The sequence below is a fragment of the Ochlerotatus camptorhynchus genome, unplaced genomic scaffold, assembly GCF_037179485.1.
Source record: "Ochlerotatus camptorhynchus isolate MF236.1 unplaced genomic scaffold, CSIRO-AGI_Acam_v1.1 ptg000189l, whole genome shotgun sequence".
NCBI classification, from domain to species: Eukaryota; Metazoa; Arthropoda; class Insecta; order Diptera; family Culicidae; genus Ochlerotatus; species Ochlerotatus camptorhynchus.
In genome coordinates, this window is record NW_027040679.1 from 145,758 (window position 1) to 160,139 (window position 14,382).

At 41.0% G+C, this 14,382-nt stretch overlaps 1 protein-coding gene across 1 annotated transcript; it reads left to right on the forward strand.

Moving 5' to 3' along the window:
- Positions 1–318: 318 nt before the first annotated feature.
- LOC135702242 (uncharacterized) lies at positions 319–4,389 on the forward strand. Its single transcript, XM_065223275.1, has one exon. It carries the CDS (start codon positions 319–321, stop codon positions 4,387–4,389), a length of 4,071 nt encoding a protein of 1,356 aa, XP_065079347.1.
- The last annotated feature ends 9,993 nt before the right edge of the window (positions 4,390–14,382 follow it).

The window sequence follows — 14,382 nt, forward strand, 5'->3', positions numbered from 1 at the left end:
AAGCAGAAGGGAGCGGTGAATGCCCACACTAGCGAAGCAGAGCAAGTTCGAGAGCCAGTTCGGGATAAAGTTCGAGTATGTTCTTGCTGTAAAAGGTCAGGTCATCACGTGACAGAATGTTCCACGTACAAAGCGTATACCGTAGACAACCGGTGGAAGTTCGCGCAAGATAACGGGCTTTGTCGGAGTTGTCTTAACGCACACGGAAGAAGAAGCTGCAGAAATTCAACACGGTGTGTAATCGAGGGATGCCAATATCGCCATCATCCGTTGCTGCATTCCAATCGACCCAATGCCAGCGGGCGGCATACACAAGGTATGTCAACCGTGCAGAACCATACGCATCGGCAATACAAGCAAGCTCTTCTGTTTCGCATTATTCCTGTCATCATCTCCGGTCCGCGAGCTACTATCGAAACCTTTGCTTTTCTGGATGACGGCTCGGATCTCTCGCTCATCGACAGCAGTCTGGTGGAGCAACTGGGAGTCAACGGTTGGACCGAACCTTTGTGCCTGAAGTGGACAGGAAACGTCACCAGAGTCGAGCCAGAATCGAAAAACGTTCGAATTACGATCAAGGGAACAAATAGTCAAAAACTGTTCTCTCTCAACGATGTCCGCACCGTGAAGGAGCTCACGTTGCCGGAACAGAGTCTCAACTATGATGAGCTATCACAACGCTATCGTTATCTTCAAGGTTTGCCTATCGACAACTACGCGAAGGCAGTTCCTCGACTCTTGATAGGTGTGAACAACGTGAGCCTTACAGTCCCGCTGCAGGTGAAAGAAGGCAAGAGAGGTGAACCTATTGCCGTGAAGACTAGGCTAGGATGGTGTATCTTCGGTGGCAGTGGAAATGAAGGTGCACATTCGCTGAATTACCACACTTGTGAGTGTCACAGTGATCAGCAGCTACATAACGCAGTGAAGGATTACTTCCTGATAGAAGATGCGGGGGTAAAGCCTTCAGTACAGCTGGAATCAGAAGAGGACAAGCGTGCTAGAAGAATCATGGAGGAGACGACTACCCGAGTAGATGAACGGTTCGAAACGGGTCTGCTGTGGAGATACGACAACATCGAGTTTCCGGACAGCTACAATATGGCGGTTAAACGATTTGAGTGTCTGGAGCGCAAGATGAATCGGGATCCTGAGCTAGCGGCTAATATTAAGAAGCAGATAGCAGAGTACCAGATCAAAGGCTATGCACATCGAGTGACGGAAGACGAATTAGCGCAAGCGGAGCCGAAACGAGTGTGGTATCTACCGTTAGGCGCAGTGACCAACCCACGGAAACCGGGTAAAGTTCGGCTTATTTGGGATGCGGCAGCGATAGTGGATGGAATATCCCTGAATTCCATGCTGCTGAAAGGTCCAGACCAGCTTACATTGCTTCCAGCCGTTTTGTCAGGCTTTCGGCAGTACAAGGTGGGAGTTTCTGCGGACATCAAAGAAATGTTCCACCAGATGTTGATTCGTATGAGGGACCGGCATTCTCAACGCTTCGTGTTCCGGAGCGATCCGTTGGAGCCACTCGAAATATACCTTATGGACGTGGCAACATTTGGATCCACGTGTTCGCCGGCTTCGGCACAGTATATCAAAAATAGAAATGCCGAAGAATACGCTGAACAATTCCCAAGAGCAGTGGAGGGAATTCTGAATAACCACTACGTGGATGATTACCTCGACAGTTTCGAGAACGAGGAAGAAGCAGAACGAGTATCGCGTGAAATCAGATCGATTCACGAGAAAGGAGGATTTCAGCTTAGGAATTGGCTTTCAAACAGCATCGCAGTACTTCGTGAGTTGGAAGAGGAGGATCCGAAGGCAAGCAAAAGTCTTTGCCTGAGCGCCGTGGACAGTAGCGATCGAGTACTGGGCATGTTGTGGCACACTACCGAAGACGAGCTGCGGTTCTCGATGGATTTGAAGGAGGAGATTCAGCGGGTGATAGACAACGGTGAGCGGCCAACCAAACGGCAGATGCTTAAATGCTTGATGGGGATATTCGATCCTCTGGGAATCCTAAGCGTATTTCTAGTTCACGGAAAGATCCTTCTCCAAGACGTTTGGCGAGCTGGAATACAGTGGGACGAAAGAGTGCCAGAAGATATATTTGGTCGCTGGATCAAGTGGACCAGCCTTTTCCCTAAGATCAGCCACCTGCGGATCCCACGATGTTATTTCAAGGACGCAATCAAGAAAACGTATGAACAGCTTCAGCTACACATTTTCGTGGATGCAAGCGAATCCGCATTCTCCGCTGTGGCGTATTTCAGGGTGGTCAACGCTAAGGGCGAATCAGAATGCTCGATAGTAGCAGCGAAAACAAAGGTCGCACCTCTGAAGCCACTCTCGATTCCCCGCTTGGAGTTGCAAGCAGCGGTCCTTGGCAGTCGTTTGATGTCGTTCGTTCAGGAATGCCACACCGTCGAAGTGAAGCAGCGTTTCCTGTGGAGTGACTCCGCAACTGTGTTAGCCTGGTTGCGTGCCGATCATCGCCGGTACAAACAGTACGTTGCATGCAGAGTAGGGGAATTGTTGTCTACGACGGACGTAGCAGAGTGGCGATGGGTTCCTAGCAAACTAAACCCTGCAGATGCTGCTACAAAATGGAGCAAGAACCCTTGCCCGAAAGTCACCGACGAGTGGTTCAAGGGTCCGGAATTTTTACGGTTTCCCGAAGAGAACTGGCCGAAACAGGTGAAAACTTCGGCGCAACCTGACGAGGAACTACGAACCTGCTTTGTAATCAAAGGAACGACGATTCCAGAGATTGTGGTGGACTTTTCCCGTTTCTCAAAGTGGCGGCGACTTCTGGGAGCAGTAGCGTACGTACATCGTTTCGTGGACAACTGTCAGCGTAGACAACGAAGAGAGAAGCCGGAATTGCTGTACCTGAGCCAAAATGAACTACGAAAAGCGAAGGATACGATAATGCGGATGGTGCAATGGAACGAATATCCGGAGGAGATGATCCTGTTCTCGAGAGGACACACGGAGCTACCCAAAACAAGCAGCTTATACCAGTTAACGCCGATGCTGGACGAGAACGGAGTTCTACGAGTCGAAGGAAGAATTGGAGCGGCACCGCATGCATCGTTCGATGCCAGATTCCCGGTGATCCTCCCGAGAAAGCACCCGGTGACAAAGCTAGTGGTAGATGATTTCCATCGAGCCTTTCGCCACGGAAATTCCGAAACGGTAGTGAACGAAGTCCGACAGTACTACAACATTTCCCGATTGAGGACGGTGGTGAAGCAAGTTTCAGCAACGTGCCAGTGGTGCAAGGTGAAGAAGACGTATCCCACGGTTCCACGAATGGCGCCGTTGCCGGTGGCTCGTTTGTCGTCGTTCACTCGACCATTCACCTACACCGGCATCGATTTCTTCGGGCCGTTATTAGTGAAAGTAGGGAGGAGTGCTGCTAAACGCTGGATCTGCCTATTCACTTGTCTCACTACACGCGCCGTTCATGTCGAGGTTGCTCACAGCCTTTCTACACCGTCGTGCATCAAGTGCATACGTCGTTTTGTCTGCCGCCGAGGGGCGCCGGCAGAAATCTATACCGATAATGGTACCAACTTCAAAGGTGCCGAACGTCTGCTGCGGGAGGAGCTCGAGTGTATACACAGCGAATTGGCAGCGACGTTCACTAATACAGATACGAAGTGGAATTTCATTCCGCCAGGAGCACCTCACATGGGCGGAGCGTGGGAAAGGATGGTACGGTCGATTAAGTCGGCTATGGAGGCAGCTTACAACAACGATCGGAAACTGGACGACGAGGGACTAGGAACACTAGTAGTCGAAGCCGAGGGCATTGTTAACAGCCGTCCGCTTACCTACTTGCCCCTAGACGCTGCCGAAGGGGAAGCTCTGACGCCAAATCACTTCCTCCTAGGAAACTCAACGGGTGTTCGCCAGCCTGCAGTAACGTTCAGTGACGCGGCTTCCGCGGTTAAGACTTCCTGGAATCTAATACAATATCAACTGGACGTGTTCTGGAAGCGTTGGATTCGGGAATATCTCCCGATGCTGACCAAACGGATGAAGTGGTTTGGAGAAGTAACGCCTGTTGCTGTTGGGGATCTAGTCCTTGTAGTGGACGACGCCCGTAGGAACGGATGGATTCGAGGAAGGATCAAGGATGTCGTGGCTTCGGAAGACGGACGAGTTCGGCAAGCTATAGTTCAGACTGCGAGGGGGATGTTACGTAGACCGGTGTCGAAGTTGGCCGTGTTGGAGGTTGAGTCTGGTGGTAAAACTGGAACCGGTGGCCAGTGTTACGGGGGGGAGGATGTTGCTGCCAGCACTGCCCCGCGGTGTAACCGCAACCGAACGACATCACCGCTTCAACTGGCGAACGGTGTTACCAAGACTTAAAACGTCAAAGTGTACAAGTTGACGGACAATGACGTGGCCGATGAGAGGTTGTCTGTAGAAAATCTTAGAGGTGAAAAGAAAGTTAGAAGTAAATTGAAGTGATTGTAATTATCTTTGAATTAGGCCTAAAACTATGTTTTTTCAGTTCTTACAGCTAAAGTTGTACTTAAACTATCTTACCCTAAACTATAACAGATAGTTATCACAGTTAGCAGAGCAGCCGTAAGTTTATATGAAATACAATTAGAAACTATGTATAACCTAAAATTTATCGCAGATTGCTTCACATACGAGGATTTCGGTTAGGCATTAATATTCCATACGCTCAAACCGAATAATTGTAAGTAGTATTATTATTATAACTAAATGAGTTAAATGCTTACCTAAGCGAATAAATATTGCAGTTAAAGCTGTATTCGCACCCATAAATTCGAGTTTGCGAGCTGCTAATTAAAACGGTTGAGAGCCCTATTGTTCCCGGAACAATAACACTAAAGTGGGTAGTAATTAAGAGTACAATTTTTGATTATGTGGTTTCTTGCTGCTTGTAAGCAACATTTCTTATTGAACTTTCAAGACAATTAATGACATAGCAACTTTTAAGAAACCTAAAACAAGATCCAAGATTTGAAAAGTTTTCCTGATTCTGAAACTTTGAACCAACTTCACCCGCCTTTGTTTTGAAACCTGACCAAGCCCGTGTTCAACATAGCAAATATTCAACAAAGGCACCTGCTTCTGTGCCTGGAAGGCGTCATAAATCTTTTAGAAATTCAATGCGGAAATGAGATTCCAAAATAATGAGGTCAATGGACACGGCTGAAGCTTTAGAAAACAAAAATAAAACACCGGAGCAAGCAACAGCAGCTCTTGAAAAATTGCCATTCGCAACAATAGGCAGAGAATCCCATTGCCACATCCCATCCTCATAAAATCCCGGATTGGAGCTTTTATTTTCATCGTAAGCTGTTGTGGTACTTCGAAATACTGGTCCACTCGCTTTTATTCTGTCCTCAAGAAACACAGCGCTGCAGCTCAGATGAAATTATTTCCTATTTCAAAGCTTTATGGCTGTTATGAACATTTTTTCCCCAGATTGTTGAATGGGGTTAATGCTTTTCAGGTGAATAATATGGGTATTTATGCGAAAAGTTCTCCAACAATAAACGACCGCCCTCGCGTAGCAAAACTTCAAAAGTGTTAAAATTTAATTCTCCACCCATCGGCAATCGGTTGGGATCCCAGCGAAATATGGTAATTGAAAAGATAAACTCCTGCTGTTTTCCTTTTCCAGGAATCCTCATCAATCAAGTTTTTTAGGTTTTTTTTTTTGCTGCAATGGATAAACCTTTGCCACCCAATAATCAGACGAGCTTGAAAGTGTTCCATCAACCGAGCGTTGAGGCGAGCAGCCGCACAGTTCCATCAATTCTCGCATCACTCGCCATCTTTAAGAAAGAAAACCAAGATCACATTTGGAAGAAGACACCGGAGCTTACGGAGCAGTCCCATTTGCTAACCAGATCGGAGTCGGAGAGTACCAGAGCAACCGACCAGCATGCGGGGCTGGGTGGAATAAAAATAAATTTTTCATTTCCATTTTAAACGAATTCACCACAATCGATCATGTCGAAATCCATTTATAAAATTTTCTTCCGTTCGGTGTGCTCAGCAGACAGGCGAAGAAGAAGGATTCAATTTGAAATGTGGCTTTGCTCCATTCCGATGGTTGGTGGGAGGGCATTTGCACATCATTGGAATATGATTTGAATTTTCCAGGGATTGGTACAAATGAGGTGAAGTTGTTTGCTAGAAAGGGGAGGGAGGGTATAAATTATCTTCCTATGAGGTGAATAATAAGAGAGACGTTGAGCTCATTGGTCAAGCCATGGGACGACAACGAATATTAAAATTGGTCCATGCATGACAGTTGAAAAATACAATGTGCCGTATTAAATTTGGAATTAGGGAACAGGAATATTCAACACTTAAATAGGTACTTTCTACCAGAACATATTTAATGATTGATCTTTCTCTTTGTATTCCATCAAAACATCCATCTCCGAAAATGCACTGTATCAAATGGTTGGATATTCATTGGCACGTCTGACAAGTGAATCCAACCCAGCAATTTATCCACAAATCAAGATAAATCCTGAAATTCCCATCAGATTTATCAAACTAATCAACAGCTCTTCCTCCCACATAAGTCACAAGTTGAACCTCGTTTTGCTTATTCCCCTGACATGACAGCTCCCATCCATCAATAATTCATCTTTCATAGCTGGCATTCATAACTTTCCCTTTTCCTATCACAGTTTTATTGTTTTTTGTGTGCGCAAGATTGCTGATGCTGGTTGTGCAAGCACATTTCCTTCTTGTCTTGCGTTTTCTTCTCTTGTGCGAGTCTTCGAAGCCTGAACTTTAAATCCCATGCGACCGAATGTATGGCCTCCTTTCGCATTATCCAGACTCCAACGGAATGGTGGAAAGAATGATTCTCAGTCATAAAAATGACTTATTTCCTCATTCGCTGGCACCGAATCGCTCTTTCTGAAGAATGGGACAGAACATTTACAGATGAGTACGTTTGGATTTCTGTCACATCTGCAATCTTATCACATCGTGTGTACGGTGGAGTCAGCAGGGGATTGAGGAATAACCACCTCCGGTTGCGTTGACTTTGAATGTGCGCAGTTGTTCCCGTAAGGAGGATAGACTTTGGGGAGCCTTGGCTGAGAAAGTGATTTCGAAAAGGACTTGAATATGTTTACGACCGCTTCGAATGTATGGTATGTACGCACTTTATTGGTGATAAAAAAGAAATTAAACATTATCATTTCAACTGTTTGGTGATTCATCGTGAGATTTGATGATGCTTTAAGTTACTGCGTCCTTGGGTGACGTGAGCATTTAGGCAAATATTATTTGAAGAGCTTTGAGTGGGCTGGTTTATTTCCATTAAATTCCGTTATAATTGCTTATCTTTTGACAGATATGCGTATTTCGTCTACTACTTGCAGACTTCATCAATGCCAAGTAGTCAAAACCACTGAAGAATCCATCTTTTATCTACGAGTTATACACTAATCAATAGGTACTAGGTACCCACTGCCATGTCACAATTTACCTAAACAGGTACCTAAATTCAGCCTCCAACAGGTAGATGCATGCTACGATGTGTTGTTTTAGGTAGCATGCTAAAGAGTCTCGAGTATCCGTTTCCTTGAAAAGCAATGTTGATGGATTATGTTTAAATATTTCTAAACTTTCAGCTAAGTTTCCAAGGCGAAGATACAGTCCGCAGGATATTAATGTTTGTCAAATTGTGCCCCTTTGTAACGATATGTTCTGCAACCTTGGATTTAAATTCATAATGAAGTCCTTTATCCATCTCTTTTTTAGCCTTTTTGACTTCTGCGATGTGTTCCTTAAACCTTGTGTCCAAAGTCCTTTTCATCTGACCAATGTAGATTTTATTGCAATCTGGACAAAAGAATTTGTAGACTCCGGCTTTCCCTAAGACATTTATTGAATCTTTTGTTGATCTTAACAGTGACTTCAGATGATTTATCCTACTGCTGAATACTAAATCTAGGCCAAAACTTCTAAACTTCGAAATCAATTGTTTGGTAATGTTTTTGTCAAAATTCAGCGATTTCAAAAATGTGAGCTATTTTCTTTGATTTGCCTGTATCGCTAAGACGAAGAGTTTGCATCCTGTGAACCATTTGGTGAAAAGCGGCCATTTTGTGTTGATGGGAATGGTTTGAAGTGTTTGGTATTACTCTTTTTGTGTTTGTTGGTTTCCAATAGATTTCGAAACGGAACGAAGACGTTTCCCTGATGACGAGAAGATCTAAGAAGGGGAGTTTACCGTCTAGCTCTTCTTCGTGAGTAAATTTGATGTCCTTGTGAACGTTGCTTATGGCCTCCAAAGTGTTTGATAAATCTTCTCTTTTGACAATGCTAAAGATGTCATCCACGTACCTATACCAACATTTGGGCAACAAATTCCTATCCTCCAGAGTATTTTCTAGGTTAGCCATGATCAATTCACATAAAAATGGAGAAAGCGGATTGCCCATAGGAGCGCCCTTAGTTTGTTTATAAAAATTGCCTTTGAAAATGAAATAATTTTCCTCCATACAAAGACGAGTAAGCTTGAGATATGACCGAACTTTGCTTTTCCAAGTAGAATCCTCACGTTGCAACGCATTGGTTTGTTAGTTATTGGCCTAAATGAGATCCTTATATTAAAAGGTTTTCGCTCATATTTGTGTGAATTGCAAATTTGGTATGTGTTAATAAAACATTTAATTTTTGAATGCATTTTTGGGAAGAAATTGCTTCTTTTTATGTGGTTTACAATTTTTATTATGCTTCTATGCGCCCTTTCGTGTTCTCTAGCTATGATGCTGTTTTGCAAATTTTCTAATTTTACATCTTCCACTTACAATGGACTGAAAACGGAATGAGAGGAGTTGTTTAAATGTTTTGTTTTTTCAATACTTCCTGAATTAAGTTGATTATGGATTCTGGTGCCTTTATTGCACTCTGTTTATTATTGTGGAAACGTTTCAAGTCGTCTAAGGTAGAGTCTTCATCAAATTGTTTTTGTCATATGGTTGCCCTATGATAGTTTGTGAAAGCAATTTCGGTAATCGTCGTTTCAATGTGTGCGATTTTAAATATTATCTGATTCGTAAAATAATTTACTGGTCTTTCTGTAAAATGAATGAAATAGTCGTCAGATGCATTAGCGGAATGTACCGTTTGAGAGTCGGAAGTTTCGACGGCGTCTACGTCTTCTGCAAGTGCAGGGTTATCCTCGTCAGGATCAATTTCTTCTCTTGAGTCGCTGTGTGTATCTGGAATTGAAACATTTTCGTTATTATTGATTATTACGGAATGTTGCGTCTCTTTATTGGTTGTGGACTTCATTAGGTAATTTGAAGTATCTGAAATTGAAATGTTTTCGTTATTAATGATGTCATTATCAATTTTCCTACTGAGTGCATCAGCTACCACGTTAGTTTTTCTTTGGCGGTATTGGACGTTATAATCAAAGTTGTCTAGGTCAATCCGCCATCTAAGGATTTTTGTATGTTTCATTGAGTTTTTTATGAAGGTTAGAGGCTTGTGATCAGTTATTAAAGTGAATTTATTACCGTATAGGTAAGCTCGGTATTCATCCACAGCCCACATAATTGCAAGGGCCTCTTTTTTCTGTTGAGAAGTAATTGACCTCCGTTTTGTTAAGCGTTCTGCTGCCAAAAGCTAAAGGTTTCTCCACATTGTTTTGTAACTGAGATAAAACTACGCCTAACGCGTATTTACTGGCGTCAGTGGTTAATATAAAGGGAAGGGTAAAATCCGGATACGTAAGAATCTGATCGGATGTTATAATTTTCTTCAACTTCTCAAACCCTTTTTTGTATTCTTCGTCATTACAATTAATTTGTCCGTCTTTCTTCAAGTACTTCGTAAGGGGTTTGGCTAATTTTGCGTAATCCTTTATAAAGCGCCTGTAGTAGCCCGTAAGTCTTTCGCCGGTTTTTAATAGTATTCCCTGGTTGTTCAAAATAGTTTTAGTTAGTTCTTGATGTTCGAATTCTGATCGATGTTCCATTCTGCTTATGCTCATTATTCAAGCGCTTTTGCTATAACTTTCAGGACCCATACACAATTAAAACACTATATATCGCCTATGTGAGGTCAATACTGGAATATTGCAGCATTGTATGGTATCCTTTTTCAATCACGCACGAAGAAAGATTAGAATCCGTACAAAAACAATTTCTATTATACGCTCTTCGAAAATTAGGTTGGACATCATTTCCTCTTCCATCATATGAAGCACGCTGCATGCTTATAAACATACAAACATTAAAAGAGCGTCGTGAATATGCAATGGTTTCATTTGTAAACGATATCGTTTCGCAACGCATTGACTCCACAGAACTTTTATCAAAATTAAATTTCCATGCACCTACTCGGCAACTCCGAAATCGAAATTTATTTGCCATAAAACATCATCGTACAAATTATGCAAAATATGGGCCATTAAACCGCATGATGGCCTCTTACAATCAATACTGCGAAACCATTAACTTTACAATATCTCGGCATAAACTAAAACAATATTTTTACTCCATAAGGCATTATAACTCATAAAAAATAGGAAAGCTGACACTGCTTAATTTTTATTAAAGAAAAAATTATACTTTTAACCTTTTGTCCAAAGTTGACGAAATAAATAACTAAATTTAAGAAAACAAAACTGTATTCTAATATGTACTAGTCTACGTTGGTAGACGAAATAAATAAATAAATAAATAAATAAATAAATAAATAAATAAATAAATAAATAAATAAATAAATAAATAAATAAATAAATAAGTATTGTTTCTTCGTTTAATTCGGTATTATCTGTTATTGGTATGGGGGTAATGATTTCAAAATTATTTACTTTTATTTTTAATTCTCAACTCATAGTTGCTGGTTTGGGTCTGTTGGTGAGGATTTTCACGGTTTTTTTTTAATAGTTTTGAGAGCTATAAAGCCCCGGTTCTATTATTGCTGATTTATTAAGTTTTTGGAATGTTGGTACTAGCCAATCGCCGTTTGCTGTAGTATTAATTTCGAGTTGATAAGAATGTAACTTTTTGGCTGGAAAATATGTTTTGTATGGTATGTTAATGTTGCCAATTTCTAATATCTCCTTTTGAAAGTCAATTTTTGCTTTATTTTTAGCTAAACATTGGGAGCCAATAATTCCGTCAAAAAATTCGTGAAATTTTATTTCATAGTATGTTTGAGTGGGAACGTTACGTCCAATGAGGTTCGCTTCCCTTTTTTATTGATATTGTGATTTCCAGAAATATTTTTAATTTTTGTGTTTTTGCTCGGTCCGCAATTTGTAAGGAAACCTGGACGGATGACATTCTTGTTCGCACCTGTATCTTTCAATAGTTTTATAATTTGGTTGATTTTAGTATTCTGACTAGCGATGTATGGGAGATAATTAAGGTTGGAATCTGGTTTGTTTGCGCCAAACAAAAATTTAAATCGATGTTTTCTTCTTAATTTTCGGAGTCTGAAGATTTTTTTATCGTCTGTTAGTTCGGAATTGTTAATTTGATTTTTATTGAGGGTTAATCTAGATCTTGTTGAGCCAAGCTCCATAGGTTGCGAAGAATCACAATTGTTTTTTGTTCTTGAAGTCTTGTTGGTTTGATAATTTTTGATGTGTTTTCGAATATTTGTTATCATAATTTTTGTTTTCAGACTTCAACTCTCTGTTTGGTTGGAATCTGGTCTGTTTAAAATTGTCCATGTTAGAAGCTGTATTCTCCATGTCTTCCATGTCCTCTGGGCCTGCTGCTTGGGCATACCCAAAGTATGTTTCTTTTAGCCCTGCGAGGAAGGCTGCTAGGGTGTTTTCTTCTATGCATGCATTAATCGCATCCCAATTATTTTTATATATACAGGGTGCGTGACGAATTTTAGCAGTAAATGACATATTTGAGAAAAATTACACCAGTTAGCTATTCTAGCAATGAATGTTATGTGATTTATTTTTTTTCCGCAAAATATGGAAGTTGTAACTAATTTTATTGAAAAAAAATCGCCTTCCCTTTCGACGACTGTAGCTAGACGCTTCCGGAAACTGCCATATGCACGTTTGACAATGTTTTAATCCATAGATGTCATCACTACCTTGATTTTAGCTTTAAGGGACTTAAGGGGAAGCAGACCGCTCCGAAAAAAAAATTACGGATAAAAATTGAAAAAAAGTATCAAAAATCTAAAAAAAATCACATTTTTCTAATTTTTTAAAGAAAATTCACGTGCAAAAACATGTTTTATAAGTCATTATGGCATAAAGTTGGACTCAAAAAACCACAAAACATCAACTTTTCGGTTTTTCTGAGAGTCCATTTTTTTTCATGATGGGATAGAAATTTTTTTTTTGCATGTAATTTTTGACAAAAACTCTAAGAAAGAAACTGATTTTCTTGGATTTTTGATAATTTTTCCCAATATTTTTAGAAAAATAAAAACGTATCGAAAATATATTTTTTTTTTTTTGGGCCGGTGAGCTTCCCCTTGAGTGTGGTGTTAGGGGTTCTATTGGTATTCCGTTCGACGATGCCCCGTACAAAATAATCCAACGGATTGATATCGGGACTGCTTGGGGGCCAAATTTCTCCCTCCCAAAATTCCGAAATATTTTCCGCAAGCCATTTCTGTGTTTTATTAGCAGTATGAGCAGGTTCTCCGTTTTATCACTTTCCCAGGCCTTTTTTATTTCTTTCAGACACATTTATCCACCGAATTATTTCTATTACGCTTACTCCGGTGCTAAACAAAGCGACAGCGGCTGACCGATTGCTCTTTTGTTTCGACATCTTTACGTTTACTCAACACTGTTTGTTTACATCTTACATCTAACAGTATGAGCAATTCAGTGCTGCCAAATATATCTAAATCATGATCCGCAAGCATTAGAAATTACTATTTGAAATTTACTGCAAAAATTCGTCACTCACCCTGTAGATTTTTGTTTTGCAAGGGATTTTATGTTTTGAACTACGTCCTTGCATCGATTATAATATTTAGGAACTGACATGTTGTCTGTCATTTTAGTTTGCCACAATTGGCTTTTGTAATATGTGACCTTTTGACGATCGCCTAAGGCATTCATCAAAATTACCTTGACTTCTTGGAAGTTTTGAGGATTTCTAGCGAGGCAAACAATGTCCTTCGAAAGCTCTTTGCGATTTCCATCAAAGCGTGGAATTACTTTGATTAGTTCGGAGATTTTAAATAAATTCTCCATATTCCCCGTTGTTTGAGGTTCAACGGTGTAACGGTGTTACTCGTACCTGTGCCGTTTTGTAATTAGGTATCGAGTGTAACTTATTGCTGATTTAGTGTATTCTTCATAGCCTCCAGCACTGCTGCAAGGCTGCTAATTTGAGCGGCAAGCTGATCCATGTTATTTTTTTTTGTCTCGTTCTTATTGTCTAAAGACAAAGAAGTCAACAACGGAATGTCTGATTTTAAGGGTACGTGTGCGTACTCTTCTGAACAGTCGGATGAGGTGTCCTCTTCTTCTTCCGAATGCTGTACAGTTAATTTGAATACCTCCCTTGTTTTTCTCAGGGCAGGTTTTTCTTTTGAAATTTTCGGCATTCAACCGATTGATTTTTAAATTGAATCGTGGGTTCTATCTTGTAGTTTCCCCAACGGGGTATAAAAAAAGTTACACCTTTCTTGTAGTATGTCACCCTTCTACAAGGGAAGCCTATCTTGTAGTAGTTCCAAGGGACGTAAGTTACACTTTTCTGCGAATTTATTGCGGTTTACTGTTAGCACCTATCTTTTAGTATGCTTTACAATTTCACTGAAGCGAAAAAAAAGCAAAAAAAGTGACGATTAATTACGATTTTTTTATGGTTCCGGGCGGACGATGCTGGTGCTCCAGGTGTAGTATGGCGGGGGATCCTCGACTCCTAAAACGACGATCTTCAACACAACCTTTGGTGTCGCGGATGCTTTCACTTCAAATAATTACTATCGGTCACTAATATTCTTATCTTCAGTGATTGCGGGATCGCTTCTATGAACGGTATTAATCATTCACTTTTCCACTGTTTTTTCCACACTTTCACACAGCCTATTCCCGTAGGCTGCGCCAATTATAACAGTCACGTTGCGAGTGGGATAAAAAAAATATTTAAAGGGTGATACGGTCAAAATTTGGTCAAGGGAAAACGCGTGTAAATCGGTGAAATCGTTTATTTAAAAAATCAAATTAAATTTCTTTTTCAAGTTCAATTAGTATAAAATTCAGGAAAAATATTCAGTTAGGCTTCCGCTTTTCCAAATCCGAATTGCCGGGCCTTACGCTTGACCCCTGCCATCAGATTTTGTACAGCCACCTTGTCCACCTTCTTCGCCGCAGAAAGCCAGTTTGCCTTGAAC

Excerpts from the sequence above, each read along its gene's own strand:
- LOC135702242 (XM_065223275.1), top strand. The coding sequence starts at position 319 with ATGTCAACCGTGCAGAACCATACGCATCGGCAATACAAGCAAGCTCTT.